Genomic DNA, 18,270 nt, shown 5'->3' with positions numbered 1-18,270 from the left:
ATATATACACATACACACAAATTTCTTAGAATTGAAAATCTGGAAGCAACTAAATTAATTTAATCTCTTCATGGTTAATACCTTCTAAGGCTATAGCTTAATTTTTCTCTTATTTTTCCATGTTTTCATATATCAAAGGTTTTATTTTGTTTTTTTTGGTGGTGGTGGTGGTGGTGAGGATTGAACTCAAGGCCTTGTACTTGCTGAACAGGCACTGTATAATTTGGGCCATGCTTCCAGTTCTTTTTGACCCTGGTCATTTTCAAGATAGAGTCTGAATTTATGCCCAAGCTGGCCCAGGCTGCAGTCCTCCCCTATGCTTCCTGGTGTTGCTGGTGATGACAGACACGCACCACGGTGTCCAGCTATTGGTTAAAACTGGAACCTTTTACGCTTCTTTTTGCATGGACTGGACTCAAACCATAATCCCTTGATTTCTGCCACCCAAGTAGCTAGGATTATAGGGTTGAGCTACCATGCCAGCCTGAAAGTAAAATTGTCATATGTACTGGTGGTACTGGTGCCTAAAAGCTGTGTGAATCAGAAGTGACTAATATTCCAGTGTACTCTAAAGTCTCATAGTAGCTAAGTTTATTTTTCCTTCTCTTTCTCAGATTGAGTAATTTTTATTAGGCCCTTTGCAAAACTAGTACAAATACCACATTGCCACATATTTTAAAAAGCCCCTGCGTTTCATCACCAAAGTTCCTGTATTTCATCACCAAAGCAAATTTCATGGATATTTGATAGGTGTGTTTTTCACCTGAAAGAGGCACATTATGTATTTGTGAACAATAACACATTCTCTCTGTGGGTTAATAATTACACAGGGAAATTCTCAAAGGAAAGAGGCATTCCATTTGGAATGACTATTTGTAAAACGATGTATCTTAGAATAACCTTTACCACTTACTTTTAATTCAGTTCATACTGTTAACATTGATAGAGGCTTTTACACTCTATCATGTTTATAACACTATCATTTAAGTACTCTTTATTTACAACACTATCATCTTCTTAAAGCCCTAAGTTGAATTTATAGATGATAAGGCTTTATTTAAAGTTCATCTATTAAGTGGCAAAAATTAGACATAGAATTAAATCTTTGAGCCAGGCTTCAGTGGCTTATGCCTCTAATTCTAGCTACTCAGGAGGCCGAGATCTGAGAATCGTAATTGGAACCCAGCCTGAGCAGAAAAGTCCCTGTGAGACTCTTACCTCCAAATTCAATCTTTGATTCAGTGATTACATTTATATTTTTATTTTATAGTGCTTTAGTCACATGCAGATATTATCTTTAAAATATTATAAGGAAAGGGTTTTACTATTCATGGATATAAACAATTCAGGGAACTAGGACATACTGAGCATGGGGGAAGACATTATAGAAAGAAAAATGAACAACTGAAAAACAGCTGAAGATACATGGTGTAATCAGAAGAGGTGGTCAGGTTACAAATTCAGCAGAGAAGTGAAGACAGTGATTTGTAAGGCAGCAAGGATAAGAACATGCAGACTGGTTTCTCTTGGAACTCAGATTATGCTGCTTTAGAAAAGAGACTTGCGGACTCAGCAAGGTCCTGTGTCTGGAAAGGACGGGGTTGTAGAAAGTGTGTAAGATTCCAGAGCCTGGATTTTTGCTTTCAAGTTAGAGACACTAAAACTCAAACCATGAGATTAGTACTATTTTACTTGAAACAACAACAACAACAATACTCTAGGTTTGGGAGATTGCTGATTTAAAAATGTGACTATGGTAAGTTACTTTTAACCTTTTTTTTTTTTTAATTCCCCTGTTTCATGTAGAGCTCCTCCTTCTCTGGCTGGGGAATAAGTGGTTTCTGTCATATGATTGGTTGTAGCTCACAGTTTCACAATCTTTTTTTAGTTGTGTTGACAGAGCAGATGTCAGAGTCCAGTTGTCTATTTTATGTTGGAATTGTAGCCAACATTATAGCCTTCCTTGTCTCGGGATATTTCATTAATTTCAGAGATCTGGTAGGCAAACTTGATTATCATTGCCTTTTCCCCCCTCACTATCATTTAGATTAATCCTAAGCCTAGGTTCATTTCCTTTTTAATTTTCCTTTTTAATTTTTTTCTCTTGTCTGTGGAGGGAACTAACTGGTGGGTGAAGGCTTACTGTTAATACAGAACCAATGTAAATTTCAGAGTGATTATGAAAAAAGCTACAATTTGTTTTTCAGTAAAAGGCATTCAGTAACTTGGCCAAGTTCTATCTAGTATTTTAACCTATAACTTTAAGATATTTAAAAACAGAAAAAATAAATATATTGCAATACAGGTAATTGTAAATGAACAAGTAGCATTTACAGATGTGCTATTAAAATATTCAAATATTTAGTGACAGGTCTGTTTAACTATTTACTATAATGAGTCTGTAGCATAAGACCTCTAAGTTAATAACTAACAGTTAAAAAGGTAGGAAAAATTGTCTGTTATTGATCAATATTAGCTTATTTTTAAGTTAAAAAAATCATAGCTTCTGAGTGACTTTCTTCCAATAAGAAGAAATAATTTTGTTAATTCTATAATTTTATGTGTAGATAAGAAGATATAAAATAGTTAAAATTTTTCTTGTTGTTGCTACTTTGAAGTTAACATTTTGACAGAGCTCCTTCAATTAATACAAGCTATCTTCTTCTGTGACACAAAGCTAAGAGTTTAAATAAAATGACTAAATTTATTGTACTCATTGTATTAAAGGGAATTCTGTGTTTCATGGAGTCTTTTGATTTTAAATACAATAATACATACTTGTTTTAAAATTTAGATAGAAAAATTCCTTTGGAGAATACCACAAACTGGGTAGTTTTGGTTTAGAATTACTTTCTTGATATGTTACCTTTTTCAGAGTTTACTTTAAAAAGTACTCATATTTAGATATAGATGTATATAGGGAATGGCATGATAGTACAATAAAAATATATAATATTCAATGCTCTAATCAGAGTAACTTCACATTTGACTATCCTTAAAGTAACTTTGTAGATATCTGAAGAAAATGTAAATGTAGCTTAGCAGATTTAAGTTCTGTGGAGTTTTCAGCCAGTAGAAAACATTGCTAATCCCTTCTTAGTCCTAGTTGTTACTGTGAGGGATATAAATGTATTTCTGAGAGGCAGAATTACTAGCAAATGGAAAATATAGAAGAAAATGGCAGAATGCTAAGAGATGACAGAGATAAGGTTCAGAGTATGAGTTTAGCCTAGTTTCAATAAGAATAATGATGGCAATGTAATAATAAAAAATTACAAACATTTATAACAAGTAGACAAATGTCTGTTTCCATATACTGAAATAACCTTTGTTGGTTTAATGTGCTTAGTCATGACAAAAACCAGATAAAATATGAGTTGCCTTTTTTAGTTCATAGGATTTTGAGAGGTTATATTCCAAGTTCTTTATAACAGGCAAGTCAAGATTTTTTTTTCAAATTCTTTATTGTGATTAAGTGATTACATAATTTCCCAAATTTCACAGAATTGTGGGATAGTGATGCTTAGTTAAAGTCACAAACACATTCTAACTTTCATGGAGGAAGTTGTCTATCGTAGTCTATAACATTTGTGAGTTCTGTGAGTTTTGCAATACAGTTATTTCTTCCACATTGGGTGATATGTACATTTCTTTTGTTTTTTATAGCTGTTCCCTGTTTCCCACTTGTTCCCTCTCTCCCATTGCTGCCATTGAGTTGCTTAGTTCATTTTGATCAATGTCCAGTGCAGTGATGGGTCCTCCTGTTGTATGTTTTTCCCTGATTCCTTCTAGTTCTGTGTCCTCCTCCTGGTTTTCCTCTGGTGTGCACATATATACTATATATGTGATCAGCAGCATGGGGTTATTTAGTAGTGATTCAATCAGATGAGTGGAAGTCCTTTGTTTCTTAAGTCTTGTTAATTTTGTTGTATCACCTTACGTTTTGGATTTAGCATCCACTTATCAGGGAGACCATGTGCTCTTTGTCTCTTTGCTCTTGGCTTACCTCGCTCAACATGATTTCTTCTAGTTCCATCAATTTCCCTGCAAATGCCATTATTTTGTCCTTTCTAATGGCTGCATAATATTCCATTGTGCATAAATACCACAAGTTTTGGATCCATTCATCTATGGTTGGATGTCTGGGTTGTTTCCATATCCTGGCTATCGCGAACAGTGCTGCAATAAACATGGAGGTGCACGTGTCCTTGTATATTGGTTCCTGTTGTTCAGGGTAGATGCCTAGAAGTGGTATGGCTGGGTCATAAGGGAAGTCAATATTTAGCTTTCTGAGGATCCTCCAGACTGCTTTCCAAAGTGGTTGTATAAGTGTACATTCCCACCAGCAATGTAATAGAGTTCCTCTTTCTCAGCATCCCCTCCAGCATTTGTCGTTGGCTGACTTGAGGATGTGGGCCATTCTGGCAAGTTAGGATTTAAATGATAGATTGTATTACTCTTGAACATTACACTTTGGCATAATATAACTTGAATCACACCTAAACAGTGCCTTTATCTCTAACACTCAAGACTTTACAATGCCAGGCTACATTCTTCAGTGTCTAAGTAGCCTTGGGCTATTGTGGCTCTCCTACTCAACTATATCCAGATAGACTTTGATACACCTTATACAATATCATGGCTGACTCATGACCCATCTCTCTAAAACACTATATTATCTTCTTGCCAATTTCTTTTTCCCCTTTCCACCTTTGATAAATTGGCATTTGTTAACTACAGAGAAATTTCTTCTCATCTCTTTATATTAGTCAAACCAATGAATCAAATTTCTTTTCCCCCAATTGTCCTTTTCTGGGAATTATTTTTGGTGCCAACAAGTCTGAAGGGCTTTATTCATAACTGTACTAAAAGAATGAGTATGTCCTTCAGTTCATTATTCTTACTTTTGTGTATTAGTCAAGAGATCTTACTAGTAAAGTACTCCCTGTGTAATAGAATGCAATGTAAATTGTTGATATAATTTAAATAGAATGGTTAAATTGAAAAAGAGAGATAAACAAAATTAATATTAATGTTAATGATGTGAATGTAAAATTAACATATTATTAACAAATTTTATTTTGCTAATATATCACAAAATAACATTTCAATTTATAAATATAAAAATTACATTTTTTGATATTCCAGAGTGGATTTTATACTCATATCTTTGTCTACAATAGCAATATCTCAACTACACCATAGCCAATCCTTGTAAAAGACTACACCATAGTGGAATTCACAACTTCAGTATTCTTGGAGAAATTGTGATGAAATCAGGAGAATATAGTCAGAACTATTATCAAATTCATCATCTTTCCTTTATTACCTGAAAATGGGTAATTTACTCAGTGTCTGTGGTGCTTAGAATCTTCATATATATGAGATTGTTTTCAAGATTTTAAAAATGTATATATGCTATATATCTTATATGTTATATAATTTCTGACATAGTGTTCATTTATTTTATAAAATGAGGACATAACCCGTACCTTATTAATATTCTGCACAAAACCCAGAACTTACTTTGTATATTACAGCTATTTATTGAGCATATAACAATATCATGCCAATCATTTGCCAAAATCTATTCATATTAGATCTAAAGCCTAACTTTAAAATGCTTGTTTCAGAAAATAGTAAACTTGCACATTCTGACATATTTACAATAAGTATTAAATATCTGTGATATTGTTCTATCCTACCACAGAAGAATTAATTATGCTCGAGAATATATGGGTAAGTTTCATATATAAGTAGCTTCAGTTGAATGTGTATCACAGACAAAAATGGTGGAGGGGAATCATAGAGGAAAAAAAGAAAACAGTTGAAATCTCAACCTGTAGTATATAAAACTGTGTCTAAAATATGAGAAACATCTATATAAATATGCATAAAACCTACATGTTGACCAAACGTGACTAGTTTGTGATTGGCTGAAAAAAAGCAAAAGTCTATAGTACTTTTAATGCTCTTCCTTACAGTTGGCACTTTCTCATCTCCTTCATTTTAATAAATACCTCTAGTTTTTAAACTTCAAATGGTGTACAAGGGGATTACAATGTAGCATGTTCATTTCTATGTATAGTCCTTAATCAGAGTCATCCTTTTAATTATCCCCTTTAATAAGATTTTAAGCATAAACTTAGCTACCTCTAATTATAACTTCTATTACTAGGGGACATAAGAAAATAAACTTCTTATTCTTATTGAACAATGAGTATATGTATTATATGTAAATCTCAGATGTATGAAAACTTAATGTTCATTCAATGTAAAAAACCTCATGAGTTTAAGAAGCCATTTAGGCTGGCGTAGGGGTACTTTATGAATGAGTCAACACTATTGCTAATAGTGCTTTTCAGATTATGAATATACTGTTCATATATTTATTGTAACCAATACAGTGTTTTGCTCTTTTTTTGCTAGAACGTATTCTGACAACTGCAAAGCAACATGAAGTTCTTTCTGTTGCTGTCAGCCATTGGGCTCTGCTGGGCTCAGTATTCCCCCAATACTCAAGTGGGGCGAACATCTATAGTCCACCTGTTTGAGTGGCGCTGGGCTGACATAGCTCAGGAATGTGAACGGTATTTAGCCCCCAATGGATTTGGAGGAGTCCAGGTGAGTATTACAGGATAAATTTCAAAGTTCAATATGTACACAACAGCACTTCATCTCTCAGCTGTTAATCAGTTTTCTAAAAAAAGAAAACCTTCAGGGTTGTTGGCAGTGTTATATTCCTCTATTCCTCCCTCCCTTTCCTTCCTCCCTCCCTCCCTTTCTCTCCTTCCCTCCCTCCCTTTCTCTCCCTCCCTCCCTCCTTCCCTCCCTCCCTCCCTCCCTTCCTTCCTTCCTTCCTTTTTTCTTTCTTTCTTTCCTTCCTTCCTTTTCTTTCTCTCTCTTTCCTCTTCCTTCCTTCCTTCCTTCCTTGCTTCCTTCCTTCCTTCCTTCCTTCCTTCTTCCTTTCATTCTTTGTTCTTTCTGCTTGAACTCTGGGCCTGGGCACTGTCCCTGAGCTCCTTCTGCTCAAGGCTAGCATTCTACCACTTCCAGTTTTTTCTGTGATTAATAGGAAGATTCTCATGGACTTTCCTGCTTGGGCTGACTTAGCACGCTCAGTAGCCATAGTTACAGGTGTGAACCATCAGGGCCTAACTACATTTAACTTTTTTCAAGTCATTAAAAAGTACAACATAATGTGAAGGGTAAACAAAGGATAAACAATGTGTAAACAATGCTTGATAAGAAATATACTCATTATCTTGCCCATGTAATTGTAACCCCTCCGTACAGTATGTTCACAATAAAAAATAAAAAAAGAAGAAAAAAAAGTACAACATATCTGCATAATGAGACCCAGTAATATTTTATATTACTGATTGCTACCTAGAGCATTTGATGATATAATGTAATCCATAATCTGTCATTTATGGATTGTTTAATTTTGTAGGTCTCTCCACCCAATGAAAACATTGTAGTTCACAACCCTTCAAGACCTTGGTGGGAAAGATACCAACCCATCAGCTATAACATCTGCACAAGATCTGGGAATGAAGATGAATTCAGAGACATGGTGACTAGGTGCAACAATGTTGGGGTAAGTGAATTAAAGATTCTTTCAAAATATTACACACAAAAAATATAAAATATTATACAAAAATTAATTTCATTGTCCTATCTCATGTACTTTTGAGGACTAAACAATTCATATTTAAAACTTTAGAAATTTTACTGAATCACCTAGCTTTAACTCAAAATTAAATACTGCCTTATGTCTCAATTTTGTAAATATTGTTTTCATACCATTCATCTACTAAAGAAGAGATAGTTTCAGTTTTCAAGAAGAGTTTACTTATAAGGCCAAATATTATCTTTTAACTGTTATAACTATACACATTTCCTTGGAGCACTTTACTGGTTAGGAGATGGAATTGTATTACAATGGTTGCTGTTTTTTTCATGTGATTTATTGTCTAGCCATAGGTTTTGAGTGTGCCTCCTTATCACTGACTTTAATGGTAAATATTCTTCCTCTACTGAGCATCATAATAGAAGAGCAATATCTACATGCATCTGCTGAGATGCTTAAAAAAATAGTGGCCAACTGCTTTCTCTCCTTGTGACCCACTGAAATTTCAACAATCAATAATCCTCCTTTTTCAACTGATATTTTTATCAGTTGACCCATTCTTTATAGCTATGATAATTTCTGGTTTTCTCCATTTATCTTTGCATAGATATTTGAGTAACCAGAAGAGTTGCCAATTTTCATTTTATAGTAGTTGGAGCTTTATTTCAGATTGTATACTATAATCAATGATGTGTTATGTTTCTCCTTAAAGTCAAACTGAAAAAGACTCTGGTTTTCAGGTCCATATTTACGTGGATGCTGTAATTAATCACATGTGCAGTGAAGCGGGGAGTTCAGGAACAAACAGCACTTGTGGAAGCTACTTCGATGCTCAGAATAGAGCTTTTCCTGCAGTGCCGTACTATGGCTGGGATTTCAATGATGTTAAATGTAGATCTGGAAGTGGAGGCATTGAGAACTATAATGATGCTGCCCAGGTAATTTTTTTTAAAACAATGATCAGAATAAAGCACTCCTTAGTCCTGCAATCAATAATCTGTATCTTATTTAATATCATTTTAAATGCTCGAGTAAATTCCTAGGAAAAACTGGCTTCCAGGGCTAACTACAAAAGGAAGGAAGTTTCTCAATTGAGGGTGGTGGTACATTCTGTTATCCCAGCATTCAAAAAGCTGAGGACTTGGGGATCTTGGAATTTGAGGCCAGACTATAAATATCTGAAGGGATCTCAAATCAATATTCAAATGTTTCCACAATCATGTGTCTTTCCTGCAATACAGGTGGGTGGCAGATTACTAACCTGCCACCCAGAGTTTGAGATCTGGCACAATTCACAAAGAAAGAAAAATAGAAAAAAACCCAAATCACTTCAAATTACTAAGAAGCCCCTCTTCTTCATTTCCTACATTCTCCATTTTTATAGAATAAAAAAATTCAAAGGCGCACCACAGTGCCCTGTGTCAAAGCACTATGGAAATATATATAAATAAGTCATGAATAAATAATGATATAGATTGTCAGGTAAGACATAAGGTTTAGTGAATCAATAACAAAAATTTTACCCCAAACAGGTCAGAGATTGTCGTCTAGTTGGTCTTCTTGATCTTGCACTTGAGAAAGATTACGTTCGTACCAAGGTTGCAGACTACATGAACCATCTAATTGACATTGGAGTAGCAGGGTTCAGGCTTGATGCGGCTAAGCACATGTGGCCTGGAGACATCAAGGTGGTACTGGATAAACTGCATCATCTCAATATAACTTGGTTCCCTGAAGGAAGCAGGCCTTTCATCTACCAAGAGGTACATCAATACGTATGCGTGCATGTAAAATAATGTAAACAAAGCAAATAAAATAAATAGAGAATATGTAAATATGAAATTTCTCTAGGTTAATTTCTGGGCCACTTACATAGAGCAATTTCTGGAGCTTAAAACTCAGGGCCTGGAAAAAGCTCTCTTCACTTTTTCAATCACCATCCCAGTGGGGCTCTACCATGTAAGCTATGCCTTCATTTCTGGCATTTTTTGCTGGCTAGTTGGAGAGATGTGTGTGTGTGTGTGTGTGTGTATTTAGGCATATCTCAGCTTGCTGAAGAGCTAGGATCATAGGTGTGAGCCACTAGGGCCTCACAGTACTTTACTTTTTTGTTGTTGTTGTTTTTGTCGGTTGTGGGGCTTGAACTCTGGGCCTGGGTGCTGTCCTTCAGCTCTTCAGCTCAAGGCTAGTGCTCTACCACTTGAGCCACAGCACCACTTTCAGCTTTTTCTGCTTATGTGGTGCTGAGGAATTGAACCCAAGGCCTCATGCATGCATAGAAAGCACTGAGCCACCTTCCCAGCCCCAGTATTTTACATTTTTCACCATGGAGGTACTAATTTCTGTATTTAATTTTATTTCTAGGTACATTTTTGAGGGTCTTATGAATGGGACTGTCTTTATGAATGTTTTATATTCAGTTTATTATCAGTAAACAGAAAAACTACTAACTTTACAAATAGCTCACATTTATCTAGGTTTTATTTCAAGATTGTGACAATATTTTATAAAAAAATTAAGCATCTTTCACCTAAAGGAAACCATTTTGAGCAGTACAAAAGACTTGTTTTAAGCTATTTTTTTAAACATATTTTACTATTATTATCTTTAAACAGTTGTACAAAGAAGTTCCCATTCTACAAAACATTTTATGAGTACAAGGTATCTGACAACATTGTTACCCATCACTCCTAACCCATCCCTTCTCTCACTTATTTTTTTAAAAATTGAGATTAGGTGATTACATAAATTTCACATATTTCACAGTATTGTGGAATAGTGACACTTAGTTAAAGTCACAAACACATTTTAACCTTCACAAGGCAAATTGTCATTATCATGGTCTATAAAGTTTGCAAATTCAATGAGCTGTGACAATACAAATTATTTCTTCCACATCAGGTTTAAGCTATGCTTTTTAAAAGCATACTAATCTGCACACTAAAATAGTTTAAAATTCACATTATCAAGGTATTTTCCCTTGTTTCTTCTAGGTCATTGATCTGGGAGGTGAGGCAATTTCAAGTAGTGAGTACTTTGGAACCGGCCGTGTGACAGAATTCAAGTATGGGGCTAAGCTGGGTACAGTGATCCGCAAGTGGAATGGCGAGAAGATGGCTTACTTAAAGTAAACAGATTATGCTTGTTTATTTGAATTTCTTTATAGACGAGCTAATCATATTACTCCAGTTAGAGCCTTTCTCTCTAGACAACTGTCAAGAAGCTGGTCATTAATAATGCATCTTATTTTTTTCCAAACACCAATTCATCATCTTTTTTTCGTTTGGAAAACGAATTTTAATAGAAGTGTTCTCTAAACCCAAACATCACTTTGAGATTGTTGACCTATAGATGACATGAGTATATTAGATTTTAGTCATGTTTGCCTATAGTCTGTCAAAGTTGATGAGTATTAAAAGGATTCTACTGTGTGTTAAGTGCCAACAATGTGGCCATATGTGTAATTTAAGTCTCATATCAATCACTTAATTTCAAATATTAAAATGTCTTTACCTCAGTAGTATCTACTGGAGGCAGATTTTTAAAAACACTTTTGAGTGTTCTGTGTAATGTGTTGTATATGTTGACTCTTTTGAAATCCATGGACAATGCAATATATTGAAATAGCTAAAAGTAGCTTTTTTAATAAAAAAAATTCTTATAGGTAACTTGAATAGAATACAAGTAATCCATTTACCCATACAAAATGGAGTTTATTTGCAGATTTAATGAGTGTACTTACCTTCCCCTTCCCACACAAACACAACAAAAATACTAAGAAAGAGCCATTCAGTTATTTTACTTTAAATCACTTTTAAAGGACTATATGTTAATATTAATAGTCTATTAATATTTTTAGGAACTGGGGAGAAGGCTGGGGCTTCATGCCCTCTGACAGAGCCCTGGTCTTTGTGGATAACCATGACAATCAGCGAGGACACGGGGCTGGAGGAGCATCCATCCTTACATTCTGGGATGCCAGGTAGGAAACCATGTTCTCCACTGTTATGAACCTGCCTTTAGACACGATCGTGTGCATTCTCCTACCTTCCATTAATCATCATGCTGTAACTTTCAGGATGTACAAAATGGCTGTTGGATTCATGCTTGCTCATCCGTATGGCTTTACACGAGTAATGTCCAGCTATCATTGGCCAAGATACTTTGAAAATGGAAAAGTAAGTTTTAGAATTGCTCAAAGAGCAGTTCTGTTTTAGCTTTATATGACATTATTACATTCAGCATTTATTTATCATGCACTTATTAAAATAGTAGCTTGTGGTTCAACTCTGTTCTTAGTATTGCAAAGGAGAGAAGTAAAAATTTATTTCTTGCCAAAGAAGTATAAAATTGTTTCAGAAATAGGATAACCAGCAAACATTCACCCTCTACTATCAAGGAAGAAAGGTGACAATAAATTCAAGATATAAAGAGCTATAAAATGTGTGCTTTCTAAAATATCTACCTTATAGTGTTAATGTGGGATTACATACGTTAGCATATATAAATAGTTCCTGCCAGTATATCAGGACTAGAAAATACTTGTTTTTAAATAATATCTATAGAATGCAAAGAAAGTACTCAGTTGAGCTGAGTTTAAATAGAAAAAAATGTTTTATCAGAAGAAGGAAAATTGTTTATTAAAGAACAAAAATTTATCTGGGCACTGTTGTCTCACACCTACTCAGAAAGCCTGTAAGCCTCTTATCTCTAATTAATTAACCCCTAAAATGCTAGAAGTGAGCTATGGCTCAAGTGGTAGAGGTCCAGCCTTGAGCAAAAAAACTTAGGGAAAGTGCCCAGGCCCTGAATTTAAGCACACACACACACACACACACACACACACACACACACACACACACACACACAGCACATAAAATTTCAGATTATTTCATAAAAATTACATGAAAAGTATTTGGGAGTGTGGAAGACAGTAATTAAAATAGCTATTTCAATCAAGAACTGAAAATCAGGATATAAATATAATTTAAAAGCTAAGATTAAAAAAACAATTTCAGAAGTAGTACCATATTAAACTTTAGAACTAAACAAATTCCTGTTACAGGCAAGTATAATAGATACATTTCTATTTTTTAAGTTTTCTATTTTTTTTTTTCAATTTGAGTACCCGACTCACCTCTCCAGCAATTCTTTCTTTTGTTGGATAGCTTTAATTTTGTAATGCATCCCTTTTATATTGAGTCAGCTTCTGCAACTTCCACTAATTGTTCTTCTGATGTCAGAAGTCATGAAAATTGCCCATTTATTTTTCCTATTGTGCTTCTATTTAACCAATATGTCTACATCATGAAATCCCTAAATGTAATGTAAATGGTCTCTATACACTGAAATTCCTACTTATTTTGATGTCATTCTAGAAATATCTTTCCAAGTATTATCCACCAGAAAGGGGCATATTAAAACTTTTTACCAATTTAGTAAACAGTATTAGGATGTGTTGGATATTATGTTTATTTAGAAGATGGTATAAAACCTAACAATTATTACAAACAGTATTTATAATGATTCTCTCAAAAGTAATATAACATTATTTTAAAATTCATTTTTTATGATCTTTACATAGTTGTACAAAGGAGTTGCCATTCAACAAGGCAGTTTATGGGCACAATACATCTTAACTAATGTCACACTTTTCATCATTCTCCACCATCCTTTCCAGCCGTCCTCTTGCCGCAATACATGCATTATTTTTTGTAATAAAACCAATTGATATTCCTGTTTTACAGATGAGAAAAAATAGTCTCCTATAAGTTTGATATATGAAGATTTTTTCAGCTATTCCCACTGGGACATATTGTTTGATTCTAATACTCCTGAAACAAATGGACTTGCAGTTTCAATGAGTTGCTTTCTGGTGATCCCAACGAGCCATTTCTTGGAAGGAAAAATGAGAAAAATTTGCTACTCTTGTTTGAAATATGTCCCTGGAGAGCACGAGTCCCTAGCGACGATGAGGACTCAGTAAAGGAACGTGAACAATAGGATGACAGGGCAGGGACACAGAAACACAAGGATCACTTGGGTTTAGTGTAGCGAGGAAGGAGGAGGGCAGCTAACACATGCATGCTAAAATTAAAATTTTGTGTTCTGTAACTAAGGATGTCAATGACTGGGTTGGACCTCCCAACAATAATGAAATGATTAAAGAAGTCACTATTAATCCTGACACCACCTGTGGCAATGGCTGGGTCTGTGAACATCGCTGGCGTCAAATCAGGTTAGGAATGTTTATTTACCTAGTGATACTCCTGGATAGGGACCTTGCCTAATGTTTGATTTCATCTCCTGAAGCTGACGGATGCAGCTTTTCATGTGCTCTTGTACTTGTAGGAATATGGTTGCCTTTCGAAATGTAGTTGATGGCCAGCCTTTTACCAACTGGTGGGATAATGGAAGCAACCAAGTAGCCTTTGGAAGAGGAAACAGAGGATTCATTGTCTTTAACAATGATAACTGGTAAGTAGCTGTTAGAAACAATTTATGTTTCGCATTATTTTTTATTACTTTACTATCACCATATAGTTAACAACTTGATTTCATTGTGATATTGTTGTGATAAAAATTGAAAGGATTTATAGTTTCAATCTCTACACCTTTGGTATATATGCTCTAATTTTCTATCTCTGTGACAAATAATATTATTAATATATATATATGAGAAAATTTCATCTTATGGTAAGTTTTTTTTGAGTTTTAGCTTTTAAACTTTCTTTTGCGATACTATTGCCCCATTACCCTATTCTAAAGATTCATACATAAGGTTAGAGTGCAGGCGATCCCTCTACACACAGGTGAATTGTCTCTGTCTGAGGCCAACATTTCAATAATTTTAGCCTAATTATGTTTTAATAATCAAGAATTAAATAATAGAATATATATTTTATGAAAATATCAACCACTCTTTTTCTTAAAGGATGAGAGTACTAATTTAATCTTAAGAGACATATATATGTATATTTACATGCATATATACATATTACATATATATACACACATATATATATATATACATATATATATATATATATATATATATATATCAATGTTAGTGTTTTCACATCATCAAAACTTCCACAAGCCTTGTGGAAGTTTTATTTTTTGAGAATTTATGCTTGTTGTCAAAAATAACTAGAACTTTCTTAGGCTCAAATTTGAGTAAATAAAAATTATTTAGGAATATACACACACACACACATATATAATAAAATATTTCTGCACTATTATCTAAGGGTGCTGTTCTCTTTGAACATTTTCATTAATATTTTTCCATTTTCATTTTTATTTTCATCACTGACTAGGAGTTTCTAGATCTTTTGCACAATCATGTTAGTCTTGAGAAACTTTCACACCCACTCATAGGTCTCTGTTTATGTTTTTGTTCTTTGTTGTGACCTTGACTGATTAGAGGTCAATACTGATTATTTCTTTTACAGATAGCCTGCAGTCTGGAAGTTCTCTGTGTTGAATTTAAGTTAGTTGTTATCTTTATATTTTAGGTCATTATCATCAACTTTGCAAACTGGTCTTTCAAGTGGAACTTACTGTGATGTTATCTCTGGAGATAAAGTGGAGGGCGATTGCACAGGAATCAAAATCTCTGTTTCCAGTGATGGTAGAGCTCACTTTTCCATTAGCAACTTTGCAGAAGACCCATTTATTGCTATTCATACTGAAGCTAAATTATAAGATGCAAATTAAGTATATATATATATATATGTAAACAGTGTATTAACAAATGTTTCTTTTACATTTTTAATTACTACAATTTTCTGACATAAGAATAGTTTTAAATAATCATTGTGAAAAAATAATGAAAAGATTAGAGAATTACATATACTCAAACAATTACAGGGTAACTATGGCCAAGATACCATTTTATGTGAGAAAAGCCACTTTATTCGTCAAAACAATATCTAAGAGCTCACAAAATCAATTTAACAAATACATACATGCACCTGCACACATATACACATATGGAGAAAGAACAGTATTTTTCTGTTATGTACGTATAATTTCTCTTTGCCTACACTATTCTGTAGACTTAAGCTATGCACAGATGGTTTAATGAGGATTATTACCCAAAATATGTAATGCAGGAATCCTAGGATTTTCTAGACTAACTCTCTTCTTAGAAGGGCAGCATTGATTTGTGTTCTTTATGCAATTTCTTTCTTATCTCAAGAAGAATTCTCAGCACAGTTTAGAGTGTTTAGAACAATATGTGAAAGGAGAAAAACTGGTTTCATTCACAACCATTTTCAGAATAGTTCTGGATTTTTCTTTCCTTTGTCATGATTTTAAAAGAAAACGTACCAAAGATTATTTCTTTTACCAAAGATGATTTCTTACACTTGTGCAAATGATACTGTACAGTTCACACATGTTTGCAAAACAAACTTTGGCCTCAGCGGGCTCTCAGATCAAATGAAAAAATCTTTCAACTAAAACTCCCTGCTTTGAGTTGAACACATCTTCAAGTTTTTCTTGTGTTGAAGGGTTGGTCCACATTGTGGTGATGTGAGAAGAATGGGACCTCCAAGAGTTGGTGCTTAATGAGCATTAGGTAAGCCAATGAAGATATTGCCTAAAGAAGGATAGAAGCAAGTTGTTATGGGAATTTGGTTAATTTCCAAGAGAGTGAGTTGTATCAAAACAGCATGGCTGACTCTTGGATCCCTTTCTGGCTTCCTGTACTGCATGTAATCCTGGTCATATGAACTCCTGCCCAAAGCCACACATAGTGAGATGCTTAACAGATGTAAAAGAAAAGGCCTACTGATATATTGTACTTTCAGACTCCTAAACAGAAATGGAATAAAATCACTTTATGCATTATTATGTCTCTGATATTTATTTATTTTTTGTAGAAATTAGCATGATCTCTTAAAATCCATGACCCCCAAATTTTATTTTCAGATATATATGTGTGTGTGGGTGTGTATATATACATATATATCTGAAAATAAATATATATCTGCTCTCCTTTCTAGCAAAACATTTGTATCCATCTAACAGTCATCACATTCCAAAGCTAGTCGTTTACACTTCTTCTCTGGCCAATTTCTACTATGAACAATTGGTAAATTTGGTCTTAAGAACCTCATCAATAATATTCATGCTACACATTCAATGTCCTTTTCAGTTCTTAGTGTATGCTAGTTTGTAGCAAGATTGAAGCTGGTAGGCTCCTCTTACTGTCTTTCTTTAGTTCAGATGATTTTATTCTTTTCTGTTCTTATCTCTCTCTGTAATTACTTCCTCCTATTCTTTTCTCCTCCTTCTCTTCCTCTGCTTTCTTTTTCTTTTCTTTTTCTACTATTACTTCTTCACTTTCTTCGTGCTATTTTCTTTAGGTGGGGACATTATTAAAGTCTGAACTCAGAGCATCATGCTTTTGATAGGCAGGCATTGTTGCATGAAGGCCATACTCTAAGCTCTTGATAAAAATTTGCGTGGTTTTTTATGTTAGGTTTTTACGGCTTCCTTGTAAATTTCCCACACACTGTTTCGTTTATACGACAGAAATTTATTGCACAATTTTTGAGACTAAAACATGAAATACCAAGCTCTCTGAAGAGTGGATTCTTTCTGGTGCATGTTGCAATTTTTTTTCTCTTTAGTATGTAATTGCCCTGCATCTCCTTATATTGCTTCAGTTATCTTCCCATTTATTGGCATTGTTGGTATATTTTTGCCAGTTTCTTCACTTTTTGAAAGAACAACAATTTTAACTTGCTTACCATTTACAATGCTCTAGTCCATTCAGGGCCACATTTTGAGGTATTTTGCATCAACTTCTGAGTATGTTTTCTGAAGAGTTTACAATTTAACTCAAAAGTTTCCTTTATGTCATAATCAGCAAGGCAAAGATCTATTTAGTAATTTTTGGGAGTCCTAGCTAAAGCAATGAGGCAATGTTAATAAAATAAACCTATATATTAAAGAAGAAAGTAACATGTCTTTTTGGAAAGATACTATAGTCACCTATATAAAAACTTCCCTAAAAATAGGTAGTACCAATGCTAAAAAATTAACAACAAGTTGCAAAAAAAAAAAAGATGTATGCATTGAAAACCATAAAAGCATTTTCAGGAAGGAAGTTTCTCAATTTATTTCTCATTTGTTACGAGAAATTAAAAATTAAATTAATAGTTGAAACCATTTGTCTTTTGCACATATTTTCCTCACATTTTTAAAAATTGTGTATTTATTTTGTTGATTTTACTTTTCATAGGGGAACGTTACTATTTTTGTTGAAACTTAAGTGATCAAATTATTCCTTTCATACATTATATGTTTGATATTAAATCTAAAAATTGATCACTATATTAAAGGCTATACAGATTTTCTATTTTATTATCCCCTAGGATTTTTAAATTTTACATTTATATCTAGAGCCCGGTTTGATTTATAATTATTGAAAGGTGTCAATTTCTCTACATTGATACAAATCTCTCAGGCTAAAATAAATTTTTTTTGGGGGGGGTCCTGTCGTGGGGCCTGAGAGCTGTCCCTCAGCTCTTCAGCTCAAGGCTAGCACTCTACCACTTGAGCCACAGCGCCACTTCTGGCTTTTTTTTTCTGCTTATGTGGTGCTGAGGAACTGAACCCAGGAC

At 34.0% G+C, this 18,270-nt stretch overlaps 1 protein-coding gene across 1 annotated transcript; it reads left to right on the top strand.

Moving 5' to 3' along the window:
- Positions 1–6,429: 6,429 nt before the first annotated feature.
- Positions 6,430–15,401, top strand: LOC122111096 (alpha-amylase 2B). The gene is made up of 10 exons (XM_042683824.1): positions 6,430–6,624; positions 7,454–7,600; positions 8,374–8,571; positions 9,166–9,396; positions 10,627–10,760; positions 11,493–11,615; positions 11,712–11,811; positions 13,753–13,871; positions 13,985–14,110; positions 15,151–15,401. The coding sequence occupies exons 1-10, from the start codon at positions 6,457–6,459 to the stop codon at positions 15,338–15,340; spliced, it is 1,536 nt and encodes a 511-aa protein (XP_042539758.1). The 5' UTR covers positions 6,430–6,456; the 3' UTR covers positions 15,341–15,401.
- The last annotated feature ends 2,869 nt before the right edge of the window (positions 15,402–18,270 follow it).

The sequence above is a fragment of the Dipodomys spectabilis genome, unplaced genomic scaffold (genome assembly GCF_019054845.1).
Source record: "Dipodomys spectabilis isolate Male_0828 unplaced genomic scaffold, ASM1905484v1 ptg000002l, whole genome shotgun sequence".
Classification (NCBI taxonomy): Eukaryota; Metazoa; Chordata; class Mammalia; order Rodentia; family Heteromyidae; genus Dipodomys; species Dipodomys spectabilis.
The sequence above is the reverse complement of the archived record's forward strand: the minus strand, read 5'-3'. Positions and strand labels throughout refer to the sequence as shown.